Source organism: Rhipicephalus microplus, chromosome 3 (genome assembly GCF_043290135.1).
Source record: "Rhipicephalus microplus isolate Deutch F79 chromosome 3, USDA_Rmic, whole genome shotgun sequence".
Lineage (NCBI taxonomy): Eukaryota > Metazoa > Arthropoda > Arachnida > Ixodida > Ixodidae > Rhipicephalus > Rhipicephalus microplus.
The window spans coordinates 176,978,093-176,992,439 of record NC_134702.1 but is presented as its reverse complement, the minus strand read 5'-3'; the positions used below and the strand labels follow the sequence as shown (position 1 = coordinate 176,992,439).

General features: G+C 43.8%; 1 protein-coding gene and 1 non-coding gene across 4 annotated transcripts in view; both read right to left on the bottom strand.

The window, feature by feature from the left end:
* Window positions 1-254: 254 nt before the first annotated feature.
* Window positions 255-14,347, bottom strand: part of LOC142804055 (uncharacterized) — a 38,022-nt gene continuing 23,929 nt past the window's right edge. For 2 of the 3 annotated variants that reach the window (XM_075890571.1, XM_075890570.1), the window contains exon 4: window positions 255-3,394. In XM_075890571.1, the coding sequence (XP_075746686.1) occupies window positions 1,920-3,394 (1,475 nt within the window). In that variant the 3' untranslated portion in view covers window positions 255-1,919. The remainder of the gene's footprint in view (window positions 3,395-14,347) is intronic. The other variant, XM_075890572.1, reaches the window with a different exon arrangement.
* Window positions 13,056-13,128, bottom strand: TRNAM-CAU (transfer RNA methionine (anticodon CAU)). Its single transcript has one exon. It is a non-coding gene; the product is annotated as a tRNA-Met (tRNA).

The window sequence follows — 14,347 nt, the reverse complement described above, 5'->3', positions numbered from 1 at the left end:
TACCTCTGCATTGTGCCATTCTCCTTTTGAGAAATGGCGAACTAAGCAATTTTCTTAACCTTCCACCAAAGTTTAACTGTCAAAGTAGAATTCAAATTCTTTTGATGTTGTAAACCCAACTCTCCCCCTCGGCGCCCGAGACACATCACTCGAGGTGGTATAGCAAAGTGGGAGGAAGTGACGTACTGCCGCTATGCAAATAGCAGCGATTGACACGCTGGTCGCTTGAAGAGGAAGTAAAAACACTGAAGAAGTTTTCGTAGGGCTGAGAAAAATTTATATTTACAGACTGTACAGAGTATAGTACATAGTTACAGACATAAAAGTTATGAAAAAGAAAGAAAGCACTTTGGAAATGAAATGTCTGTAGGGTTACCCTATGGTATTCAGCAGAGCAGATGGTGCCTAACACCTTAAGCCCAATTCAGAAAGTCTGGCAGAACAGCGGGGCTGCTTCTTATTCTCTCGAAGCTCCGCCCTTACACAACTCTCGGCGAATCGTCGCCTGTTTGACCTGTGATAGGAAAGTACACTTGGCAAATAAAAAAAACTCGCCACAGGGACGCCACTTTCGTGCGTATGTGAGGGCTCAAGCCCTCGCCCCAAATACCAACAACAAGATATATTTAAACAAAATTAAACAATAGTCATAGAGGCAAAGGCAAACTCGGTGAGCATACAACTATCTAAACTTACAGCTATGTGTAGTGGGATTTGCAACCATAAGAAAGACATCCCTGGTGACACGCCAACTTAGTGCCGATGAGACAGAAATCCGCCTGTCCCCTGTGCGCTTTCAGTGGAACCGGTTGCTCTTCGGGCGTGGTTCTACGTACGAGCTCGTTTTAAAGGATTAGCGCGGAAATGGCCGAAGGTGTGTCAATGCGACAGATTTCATTGAAGATGCAGTTTGGGCACCCGCTTACCCTGACGTAAGCCACGTTTTCGCGTGCCACACGCCCACCCGCTTTCGAGAGCTACCAGAAGCAAGCCTGACAGTGACGAAAGGTCGCGGGCAATCCCACCGTTTCACAATGCACGCCGGGGTGCAGCAGGCACTTCGCAGAGTTATGTGTGGGCACTGCAGTGTCTGTAAAGTCAAGGCTGATCCGGTTGTACACTTCGACTGAGTGTTATAAAAGCAATGCTGCGTGCCGGAGCAAATGCAGCAACGTGGCTAACATGCCTTTTCCAGCTTAACGCACAAAATAAATAAAACTAAATCTGCTGCTCTACCACTTCTTATCACGGTCCTACAGTCCCCTCACCTTTAACTCAAAACTTTATCTGACACCTTTGCTCCACCATTGTGCTCTAGTTGTTGTGGCATTCAACTGCTACACCCAAGGTCACGGCTGGAGCGGCTCCATCTTCAATGAAGGCGAAAATGTTGGAGTCCTGTGTGCTCAGATTTTGGTGCATGTTAAAGAACCTCCAGGTGGTCGAAATTTCCAGAGCCCTCCGCTACAACGTCTCTCATATACATATGGTGGTTTCGGGACGAGAAGCCCCAGATATCATTATTAACTGTTAATTGTCAGCTTTAACTGCCACTCTGCATTCTGCTGCAACTGCCCTTTGCTTCTCCCATATTTACGGCTTCTATGAACGTGGCCAGGACATGTGCTATGTGAGGTGGTGTTTTTCTGAAAGATATGCATTGCAACAGACACAAGAGTAGGGACGCTACCATGTGTGAGCGCGGATGTGTTTCACAAGGCTTGTTCTATACAAAAGAGACACATTGCAGTGCACGCAGCAAAACAGACGCTCTTTTGTGTGGTTGCGGATGTTCATCATGAAGTTCTCTTGCCGCAAAAAAATACACTGTAGTGAACACGAGAAGTGGCGCTCTGTGTACGAGGACGCATGTGTTCAGCGAGGAAGTGTTTTTGCTAACCATGCATTGCAGTGAAATGCTATTTTGCGTGAGTTCGGAGGTGTGTCTTGAGATGAGTTTTTCTCAAAAAACATGCATTGCAGTGGACACATGAAAAGGGGCGCTCTCCTGTATGATTGCGTGTATGCTCATTAAGGTGACTTTTAGTCATAAATGATGCGTTGCAGTGAACGCAGGTAAAGGGACGCTCTCCTGTGTGAATGCGGATGTGTTCCACAAGGTTGGATTTCCGTGTAAAGAATGCATTGCAGTGGACACAAGAGAAGGGGCGCTCTCCTGTGTGAATGCGAATGTGCTGTATGAGGGAATATTTGCGCGAAAAAGATGCATTGCAGCGGACACAGGTAAAGGCACCTGTGTGAATGCGAATGTGCTCATTGAATTCGCGTTTGAACATAAACGATTTATTGCAGTGGGAACAAGTAAAGGGACGCTCTCCTGTGTGAATGCGGATGTGTTCCACAAGGTTGGAATTGCGCGGAAAAGATGCATTGCAGTGGACACAGGTAAAGGGACGCTCTCCTGTGTGAGTGCGGATGTGTTTCACAAGGCAAGATTTCTGTGTAAAGAGTGCATTGCAGTAGACACAGCAGAAGGAACCCTCTCCTGTGTGAAGGCGCATGTGCTCATTGAGTTTGCGTTTGAACATAAACGATTCATTGCAGTGGAGACAGGAAAAGGGACGCTCTCCTGTGTGAATGCGAATGTGCACCGTGAGGGAATATTTGTGCTTAAAAGATTCATTGCAGTGGACACAGCGAAATGGCTCTCCTGTGTGAATGCGTATGTGCCCATTAAATTCGCGTTTGAACATAAACGATTCATTGCAGTGGGGACAAGTAAAGGGACGCTCTCCTGTGTGAATGCGAATGTGCTCCATAAGGGTATATTTGCGCGTAAAAGATGCATTGCAGTGAACACAGCAAAACGGACGCTCTCCTGTGTGAGAGCGCATGTGCACAGTGAGGTGGGTTTTATCCGTAAACGATGCACTGCAGTGTGCACAGGAATATGGACGCTCTCCTGTGTGAGTGCGGCGGTGTTTCACGAGGTGAGCTCTCTGCCTAAATGATGCATTGCAGTGGTCACAACAGAAAGGTCGCTCTCCTGTGTGACAGCGGACATGCGCAATGAGGATGGCTTTCTTCATAAATGATGCACTGCAGTGGTCACAATGAAACGGACGCTTTCCTGTGTGAGTGAGCATGTGGTCACTGAGAGTACTTTTCTGGGAAAAGTCTGCATTACAGTGGCCAGAGAAAGAGGGGCGCCATTGTTTGTGTGTGAGCACGTGCAATTCAAACTCGGAATTGCGAGTGAATGTGCCTGGACACAGGTGGCACTCAAAGAAGGGCTTGCTATTATGGTTCTGAAGGTGTATGTTCATAGCTGACTTGTCCAGGGTCACATAGGTGCACTGTTGGCAGGAATGAAGTTGACCTCGTACAAATGCAAATGGAGAAGACTGCTTCAGAGATGCAGATGACAAGGATGCTGTAAAAAATTGAGATAATACAAAGGTTATTCAGTGTGTGTCGTACACTACATGAAACTGGAGTGAAGCAGATCATCACATTGCCTCAACAGAATCAAAGCTCCTCTTACAACCACAGCACCCCAATCCAGCACATTTCAAAAAAATTGCAACTGTGATGCCTATGAATACTATACGAGGTGCACAAAAAATTAAATCTGCTTTAAATGACATTCCGACGCCGTATAAAAAGTGTGCTTTTGATGGTGTACAATTGAACACTAACACATGAAATTACTTATTGTAATTTATTTTGCATAGAAGTATCTATAGGCACACCATGCATATCTAAACATCTCATTAGGAAAAATAAATAGAAAATTTCTTAAGAATTGAACCTGATAACATAAAAAAGTGGAGAAAATGATAGCGCTTACATAGGCATCATGTTTTTTATAGTTAGAACAAGGAACTTAATGTTTATCACAATACCGAAAATTTATTTACATTACTGCAAATTTTACAGAATTTCCACTATGTTTCCATACTGCTTTAATGAAGATCATCATGATAACAGGGAATACAATGACACAGATGCAACAGATGTTAAAGCCACTTGCATGGTCATTTATGAATAATTATTTATATATTGCTAATTACAATGTTAAAGTTCTAGTACTGAGCACTGCGGCAATTTATCTGCAGAACTCTTTTCTCTGCAGGAATATATATGTAGCAACAAGACAATGCATTATTAAATACATAGTCTGAACTTGTGCTTTGTAAGCAATGCCAAATTTGTGGAAATTCATGATTAAAATTTAAAGGTGACAACGAAATTCTTTAGTTCTTACAAGATACAAAAGACTAAAAGTGCAAGAAGAGCTAGTTAATTTTATGTTTCAATACATAAAATCCAATGTAGCGGCCTCTACATGGCCACATCACCATTGTAAGTTCCCAAAGTATAAGGTTGTAACACAGGGGTAAGTTATTAAAAAATTTGTCTGAATGGCATGTTGCAATGCTCTCCTGACAATATTCAAAGCATGCAATTTTTTATAACTAAATAGGAGGCAAGAAGGACACATTTGCAACAACACAAAGGGCATTTTAAAGCCAGTACAAACAACAGAGCACCCTCAATCCCTTCTTATACCCTTTATTAAATATTCAATAAATTACAACATTTAGTACGGTGAACATCTTCGACAGATATCTGTGTGAATGCATGAACTTTCATACTAATAACATAAACTCTCCAGTAAAGTTAGAGTCCAAAAACAATACTTAAAGACTGTGAACTGACCCAACATTTCGGGACCGATTCGGTGCCTTCTTCAGGGCTGACAGCTTTGTCGGCTCTGAATTTCGCAATTTTTCTTCGCGGTGTCGCCCTCTCCGTTGTCCTTTTTTTCGCCGTTGTTGCTGAGGAGTTTTTTCAGCTGGTTCTGCAGACCGTGCACATATACACTGGGTAAGGTTCCAGTTGAGCGGTTAACACTTCTAGGTATTGTTTAAATGTGCCAGGACTCTAAGAACTGTCTTTTGGTGTGGCTACTCGCAGTGTTGATGACCCGGGCACCATCAAAAGTAATGCAGTGGTCAATCTTTTCACGGTGTTCAGGGAGGGCATTTTGTGCGGCATTGAGGTTATGCACATTGTTTTGATGTTGTGGTATCCTTTAAGGGAAGCTTTTGTCTCACCGATGTATGTGGTGGGAGACAGTCTGTGCAAGGGATTTCGTAGGCCAGTCCGGGGAACCTTTCTTTCGGCAGTTGGTGTTTTGGTCGTTGTAAGAATCGTTCGATTGTAGAGATGGGTTTGTGCGCAACCTGAAGGCCCGCTTTCCCCAGCTCCCTGGACAGTTGCTCGCTGATTCTCAATATGTATGGGACAGTAATGTGGTTGGAATGTTTGGGATAGGTCTCTTTGTTAGGGTCATCTTTTGCAGATGGCAGGTGGGGGGCAGTTTCTCGGTCGCCAAGTAACTGGTGTACTCGAGGAATAATTCATTTCGGGTATCCATTGTCCAACATCGGAAATGATCGCTTCTTTTTTTTCGCATTTTTTTTTAGCTGCAGATGGCCCTTGTGTGATTAAGGAGTGTCTTGACTATCGATGTTTTGTGGTACGGTCGGGTGGTCAGAAGTTGACTGCATATACCATCCGGTATGCGTGGGTTTCAATACATAGAGAAACTCAATTGTCCACCACTACCCTCTGCTTTTTGCCCTTTCACTAGCAACACCAGGAAAGTAACAACGTTGTTCTTTCCACATTCCATAGTGACTTGAATTGCCGGCTCAGTCGAATTTAAGTGTGCTGTTAGAATCCTTAATCACACAAAAAACATCATCCACATATTTCAAAAATAATTTTGGTTGCTCGGGGAACGTGTCCGAAGCGTGTATGTCGATGTGCATCATTGTCGAATTTGCCACTGTAGCTGAAATGGTGGCTCCCATGGGAATTCCACTTGTTTGTTAGCAGAAAGCGCCATGGACAATAAAATATGTCACATTGAGGCAGAATTCCATCAAGCATCAAACAGTGCTGATGTTCGTCCTCTTGCTTAGGTTCTCATCCGTTTCCAGGGTGGTCCAGGCAACTGAGACCGTGAAGGGTATGGGAAGACTCGTGAACAGAGAAACCACATAAAAAGACATGAGCCTCTTGACGCTGCCGATTGTCATTTCCCACATACTCTGAACGAAATGGGTGGCATTTCTAACTTGTGTGGCTGTCTTCCCCACTAGTGATGACAGGGTTCAGTGTAGATGTTCAGACAGCATGCGAAGTGGTGATGTTCGAAAGTCAACTATCGGTCGTAGCGGTATTCGCGGTTAGTAAATCTTAGGAAGGCCATAGAATCCCGGCACAAAACCGTTTCTGCATATGAGGCGCAAGAAAAGTATTTTCGATGAACTTTTCCAGTGACTTTAGTGAAGCGGAAAAAACCTTTTTCGATAAGATACGACAACATCGAAGTGTTGTGTGCAACCTCAACGCTGCACGAAACACTCTCACTAAACACAGCAAAAAGATGGACTACTGCATCAATTTCAATGACTCCTGGGTCATGAAAACGGAGGGTAGCTACATAAAAAGACACTTCTGAAAATTCTGGCACATCTAAACAGGAGCTGCAAATGTCAACCGCTCAACTGGAACCTAACCCAGTGTATACGAGCACAATCTACAGAACCACTTGAAAAAACACTGCAGTACAACACTGGCGGAAATAAAAACGATGGAGAGGGTGACATTGCCAAGAAAAATTGCGAGCTTCAGAGCCGGTTCAGCAGACACGCCTGAAGAAGGGACTGAATCGGTCCGGAAACATTGGGTCAGTTCACAGTCTTTAAGTTTTATCTTTGCAATATTTAGTACAGTAATTAGGCAACTATGATTTATTTACTAATTTTAAGAAACAAGGCTATTTTTTTCCATATCGATCTCGCTATGCCATAAGCACAATACAAAAACATGAACAGGTAAAATTCACAGTAACTATAGAATTGAACAGCTGGGTAGTAGTGTGATGCACCAGCATATTGGATACGAATGTCTAGAGAACCAAAGCAATCTCTCAGTCTTGGGGCAAAGCACCTTGGGGGCTCGTCTTGTCAGTCTAAATGTTGTCATTATACATGTCATTGGCTATGCACTACAAATCACCAACAGTCTTCCAACAATGAGGAAGGCAACAACATTTAGCCCAACAAATGGCCGACGGCATTCCTGGAGCTGAAACACCATTCGCTACATTCCATAGGAAACCAAAGCCTGTGATGTAGGAAGATGGAGCACCATGTGATAGACTGCTTACAAATGCACTTTTCTTACTTTTCCATTAGTAGAGCGAAAACACCCCTTTCTGCGCACCCGGTCTCAGGGTTGGCCACACTAGTGCCCCATCAAAGGAATCTCTTTAGAACACGTTGCATTTTTTACCGCTTGGAGCTGAAACCTAACCCGCTCATGTTTTGCTTATCCGTCGTTTTTTCCTCTGATGCACTAAATATTTTGATTTTTCAAATTCCTCAACATCACTACATTACTAAAACCATTCATTCGAGTACACAAATAAATGAGCACAAATCATGATAGTGATTGTATGAAGTAAGGAATTTAGACGACCGACGTTATTATCATAAAGCATTAAAGATGAAAGCCTAATTGCCCGAGGGAACGCAAGAATTGACTGACGTGTCTTGCTTCTTCAAATAAACTTGAAGTGACATCGTCGATAGAGCGTCCATGACGTACACACAAATTATATAAAAAAAAAAGATTATCGTCACACGATGACGTCATAGCGACGTCACTCAATGACGTCATCACAGAACATCACTGCTTGGTCAAAGCTGGGTCGATTCCAGAGGCAACACAAAACAAGGTGCGGTGTAGAAAGGTTTCGATGGCTCCGACCCTGCATGCAGGCATCGCAAAACCCATAGTAATAAGCAGAAAACTGAAATACCTTTTTTTAGGTGCGTGTCTCTCCTCCCGTTTTTTGTACCATTGATCATTTTTTTTCATTCTATCACATCATATAGGAGTAAACTACAGTACAGTCTTGATACAAAACTTGTAAAGTCAGAAACAACATTCGTGTGAGTGGAAATTCATAAATTGGTATGCCAACTAGATGTGCTGCCAATATACCTAATAAGCTATATTGATAATGTACCTTTCTTTGAGAAGATAAAAAAAAGAAGCCGTCGAGAAGAACGCATGAGCTCTCAGGAAAGAAGAGAAGGGAAAAAGTGTCTGCCGTGAACTATGTTCAAACCATTATGTGTAAATAATGTAAATATAGTTTTGTCTCTTTGTATGCCGTGACCAATGATTTTACAAAGTGGTGCCGAAACGCCCGGAGAGTACTCACTGGGACAATACATGCTTGCAGTGCTAATAGAGAACTTTCCATAAAACACAGCACATAGCGAGGCCAGTGGCAGCCTTAGAAGAGAGCCAGGCAGGACATCCTGAATGGACGTAGGCCATTGCTTTTTGCCGTGACAGCATAACTGATCAGTGGACTGAGGTGAGTAGGGTCACGCATTGTTGAAGCACAAGATGAATCGTGTCAAAGCACTGAAAGAGAAGCGAGCGGAGCAACTACAGATGAATATGCATCTGATAAATAAAGCCAATGCAGTGTTTGAAAGTGCTGACCATGCGAATATTTCATCTTTGGTTGAATGGATACAAGGAAACAATGCAGATTTAGATAAGGTTAACTCTGAGCTGAAAGAGCTTACTCCAGAAGACGAGTGTACCACAGAGTTTGAAGCTGTGTTGACGTATCAAGATGCTGTGCTAGAAATGCTAGGACAGCTGAAGGCTCGACAGTGTCAATTCCGTCAAAACCACTGTTCTAGGAACACCCAGCCTCTAGCTGCAAGGCCATCCCAGACGCCCGAGGATCACGCACTGCGCAAGGCAATCAAGCTTCCCACACTCCAGGTGCAGACGTTTGATGGAAAGCTCTGCCATAGGTCTTCGCTATGGAAGCAGCTTAGGGCCTCTGTTGATGAAAATGAAAACCTGACAAAAAGAGAAAATTTTTATTATGTAAAGACTTTTTTGAGAGGGGACATAACCTCTGCGGTTTCTGGTCTACAAGCGAGTGCGAAGTGCTACGATGACGATGATGATATATGACGTTTCTCGGCGCAAGGGTCACGTGATGGCTAAAGAGCGCCAGTACATAAGACAAAACATTTGGGTATGATGACTGGCTGTAAAGCAGCCTAATATTTCTTGCTGTAAAGGCAGATAAAACATATAGGTAATAAATGTATGAGAGCGACATAAAATGTGTACAGTGACAATTAGTGGTCAATGGTTCTGATGATAAAGCTAAGAAAAGATTATAGAGCGAGAATGCCTCTTCAGCATCCTTGCCTCCAAGAGCCGCGAAACATGTGCTTTGTAATCAGCATACTGCAGCAACGACTTGTTATGATAGGTCGTGCTACATATTACAAGGGTAGATCACATGAACATTATGAACATCTTTTAAAAATAGAAATAATGATTGATGTTTGAAAAGTGGATCGCTACCGATGAACATTGCTGGGTGAAAAGGTACTTGTTCTCGGTAAGGTGTTGCGAAACGCTCTTTTCTGATAGAATCTAATTCAATGCATTGTATCAAAAAATAAAAAATAGTAAGGGGTTCACCGTGTACGCTGCCAGTCATCCGTCAGTTTTTTCTCAGGAAGGGTTTCAAGTCCACTGCGGGGACAGCTACAGATGACTGCGAAGCATTTGCATAGACTGATGTTGCCAAGCTTATCTGCTAGTACGTTTTCCTCAATTTCACGGTGTCCTGGGGCCCAGCATACTACTACATGCTGTTTCAATGTGTAAACGGCACAAAGAAGAGAGTATAACGAATCACTTTTTTCTGATAGGATCTAACTCATTGCATTGTATCAAAATATAAAAAATAGTAAGGGGTTCACCGTGTACGCTGCCAGTAATCCGTCAGTTTTTTCTCAGGAAGGGTTTCAAGACCATTGCGGGGACAGCTACAGATGACTGCGAAGCATTTGCATAGACTGATGTTGCCAAGCTTATCTGCTAGTACGTTTGCCTCAATTTCACGGTGTCCTAGAACCCAGCATACTACTACATGCTGTTTCGTTGTGTAAACGGCACAAAGAAGAGAGTATAGCGAAACAACGGCAGGATTTTTGTACTTTAAGATGGTTTTTAAAGTTTTTACTATTCCTAATGAATCCTTGTATATGACTGCATTACTTATTTCTGATCATTTAATGTGTTTTGCTGCTGCCAGTATTGTATAAGCCTCATCTGTGAAAATGCTTGTGTGAGGGTGTAGAATACCGATATCCGGAAAAGATGGGCCCATCACTGGATAGGACACAACCGCATGGGTCTGATGCATCAGTAAATCTGTATGTGTAGAAGTGGGGCATGCTTTGCAACATTCATGAAAGATGTGTCACAATTTATAGCCTGGCATTGCCATGAAGTAGGAGCCATTACATCGTGTTCGAGCAGCAGGACGCCCGTGTCCTCAGCTAGTGCTCCTACACGCAGCGAAAAGGGCTGTTTCAATGCGAGTCGGTTCTGAAAAAGCTGAGAGCTGGATGCGTCATTTACAGCAGGATATGTGGGATGGTCGGTGCTTGCGGTTATTTTCAAGATATACGTAAAAAACGGGTACACTCTTTGTACACGAAGGGACCATTTGTCTTATCCGCGTAAAGGCTTTTCAGGGAGTTTGTACGAAAAGCACCTGTGGAAAGGCTAATGCCTAGATGGTGGACAGGGTCCAGCATTTTCAAGGCGGTTGGTGTTGTGGACTCGTAAACTATTTTTCCATAGTCTAAACGCTTGCATATAAGGCTTTTGCAGAAGCCCATCAAACATTTTCTGTCCCTGCCTCAACTTATACGGCACAGCACCTATAAGATGTTCATTGTCTTCATCCATTTTTTCTTAATGCACTTAATGTGTGGCACAAATGTGAGCTTCATGTCCAGAATTATGCCTAAAAATTTCTGTTCCCTCATGACAGCTCCGTGCTCACCCTGCTACACTACATCGTGATCGGGGTAGAGGCCTCTCTCCCTAGAGAACAGAACACAGGAGCTTTTTGTGGATTCAGACAGAAACCGTTCTTGTCTGCCCATATACAGACCTTGTTCACACAAAGCTGAACCTGTCGCCCGCACGCCAAGAGATTACAGGATTTAAAACTTATCTGTGAAACATCAACGTATGTTGAATAAAAGATGTTACGCGGGATGCACCATTCCAGGGAGTTTTTATGACAATAAAGAGAGTACAAATCAGAACACCGCCCTGCGGCACTCCAGTTTCTTGCACGAACAGTCATGACAATGCATTGCCCACTTGTACACTGAATTGTACAGATAATTTTCAATTACACTTAGCATATTACTTCGTATACATAAGTGCGAGAGGTCTCTAGAGATTCCTAAACGCCGCCTTGTATCGTGTGCCTCGTCTATGTCAAGGAGGAGAGATAGAAAAAAGTGCTTATGAATTAAAGCTTTGCGGATTCGCGCCTTTATGCGGATGAGATGGTCCGAGGTGAACCAACCCTTTCGGAATCTGCACTGATATGTGTCGAGGAGTTTGATTCCAGGAAATATAGTAATCAGCAATTTATCATTTTTTCAAATAATTTGCAGAGGCAGCGAGTCAGAGCAATAGGTCTGTAACTCGATATGGCAGATGAATCCTTGCCCTCTTTAAGAATAGGTATTGCAATGGCCTCTATCTACGCAGCGGAAATCTCGCCGGAAGACCATACAGAGTTGCAAAAACCGAGGAGAGTTTTATGTGTTTCATGAGGTAAGTGCTTCAGCATGTCATATACCTGTGTCACATGGGCGCGCAAAAAGTCTTTTAGGTAAGCGGTCTTTTTACGAAGTTGAAAGACTTTTAACAAAGAGGTGTTGCGGCGCAGACACACGGCAGCAACGATCTCCTTTTAGTGTTTTCGTTCGAAGACGCTAGCGAAAGCGTGGCGCTAGCAGTTAAAAGAGAAGCAATGAAAATTAAACGATGTATCACGATGTACAAATTAAAGACTTGTTGCACTGCTCGTTTCTTCAAATAAATTTAAAAACAAGAGATGAAGAAACACCAATGTGAAAGTTCGTTGCACTAGTTAAGAAAGCATTCCCATAACTAGCGACGTGCACAAGTCCGTCTGGTACCACTGGGCTTTTATTTACCGTATTTGTTTTTCGCTGCTCTCGTTATGCTGCTCTCGCTGCTCATGTTATGGGTGACCGTACGGAAGAAAAAGCGAGGATCGCAAGTCTCAAGGCCTGCCTTCTCGCTCCGGAAAGCGAGGCAGACGCTGCAAAAGCCGCCAAGGAGAGGATCAAGCAGCAACTGCTGTTCAGCAATTCCTTGCTGTGTGCACTGGAGCTGTCGGAGAAGGCCTGCGATCGATCGATCTGGGCCTTCAGACGAAACGAGAGGTGGTTCGAGGGAACTGTACCTCACCTCGGTGAGCAGAACTTCAAGCAATCTTTTCGAGTGTACCCGTCCACCTTTCGTTTCATTGTGGAGAGCTTGCGCAGTGAGCTCGAAAGACAGTGCACCAGCGTGCGTGAAACCATCACTCCTGAGAAGCGAGTTGGCATTGCCTTATACAAGCTTGACCACTTGAATGATGGGCAAACGCACGACTTCCACGCTTTCCTCACTTGTGCAAAATGGCGCGGCGCGAGACCGAGCGTCCCCACGTGATATTGTTGACGCGTTGTAGCTGCTTACGGGAGTAGAAAAGAAAATAACCATTAAAAGAGTTCATTACACCTTCTGCAGGATATGAAATTTGTTTTTACAGAGTTTTGGTGACAGAAAAATAAGCATTTGCTCTTTTTTTCCCCACCACTGGAAAATTGCTGGCGCCCACTGGTTTCAAGGCTACTCATTCAGAGCCGTAAAAGAGATCGACGAACTCTGTTTATGAAAAAGACCGCTTCTGAAAAGCAGTTCATTCTGTGCCGTGTGTCTGCTGTCAGGAACTCCTTTTCGGAAACAGGCCGCTTACTAAATGACTTTTAAGTGCCCGTGTGACAGGGGCATTATACCCTAAATATGCAACTCGAATATATTGCGACGACTCAAAGAAAGGAAAAAAATGCCGCCTTTGCCCCGGGTGAGGATTGAACTCACGACCTTCAGATTATGAGACTGACGTGCTGCCTACTGCGCTACCGAGGCGGATGTTCGGGACATGGACCCACACCGCCTCTATCACGGTGGCTAAAAAAAGCGACTATACCAGGAGGCACGTGTTGCATGGTAAGGTTATTATTACAGAATTGAAGTAACTTAATACCCTAAATGGGCAACATGAATATATTGCGACGACCCAAAGAAAGGAAAAAAAATGCCGCCTTTGCCCCGGGTGAGAATTGAACTCACGACCTTCAGATTATGAGACTTACGAGCTGCCTACTGCGCTACCAAGGCGGCCATTCGGGACATGGGCACACACCGCCTCTGTCAGGGTGGCTAAAAAAAGTGACTATATCAGGATGCACGAGTTGCATGATAAGAGGTTGAGGATGTTGTAGGTAGCCGGCGGATTTAATTTGCAGGCAGTTGCCCCACCGGTTTTCTCTTTGCTAATTGTAGCTAATGTCCTTTGATTTTTACCAAAGCACGATCAGGCTTTCAAGTAAATATCGTGCATAGCGTGACGTATCGCTGCATAAGACGGCAGTCTTTTTGCTATAACACTTGCAATATTGTTGCGGTACTCTATCTCGCTGCACTATACTCCAAACACAATTGTCACTTATCACCAGTCACATGCTCTGTAGCAATCAAAAATTTCAAGAGAAGTCGCGACACCGGTTTCCTGAAGATCGAGGAACCACGCGGAACTACAATATCAGTCACGCTTTCACATGGCGAGCCTAACTGTTGCAGTTCCTCAAATAAACCTAGTTAAGTGCTTCAGCATGCCATATATAACATGGTCAGAGCCTAGGGCAGATTTGCTGCAGCAGTTTACTCAAGCAAAATGGTGTGTTGTATGGCTTGTTTTTTTTCCACAGTTCGGTTCAAGTTTTTGTCTTTCTATTCTCTCTTTGTACTGTTTCAATGTATCTGAATAATGCTATAGGCTGGCCACGTGTTCCAAGTATGTGCCCATGTCACATGGCCTCCAAGATTCACAACGCGCGCTCGCCATTTTGGAGGCGATAAGGAGTCTCCAATGCCTTACATATGGCAGCACAGTATCTAACGTTTGCTGTTTGCTTGATCGACCCCTCCGGAAAGACATGATATGTTTTCCAAAAGATGGACATAGTTGTCCATTTTTAGAGTTAAAAAATCCTGTGTGTTTTTAGCGGCGATGTCTGCACTATCCCGGCCTTTTCGACATAGTTTAATGGCCACCCAAACGCACCTACAAATCGCCAAATGGCTC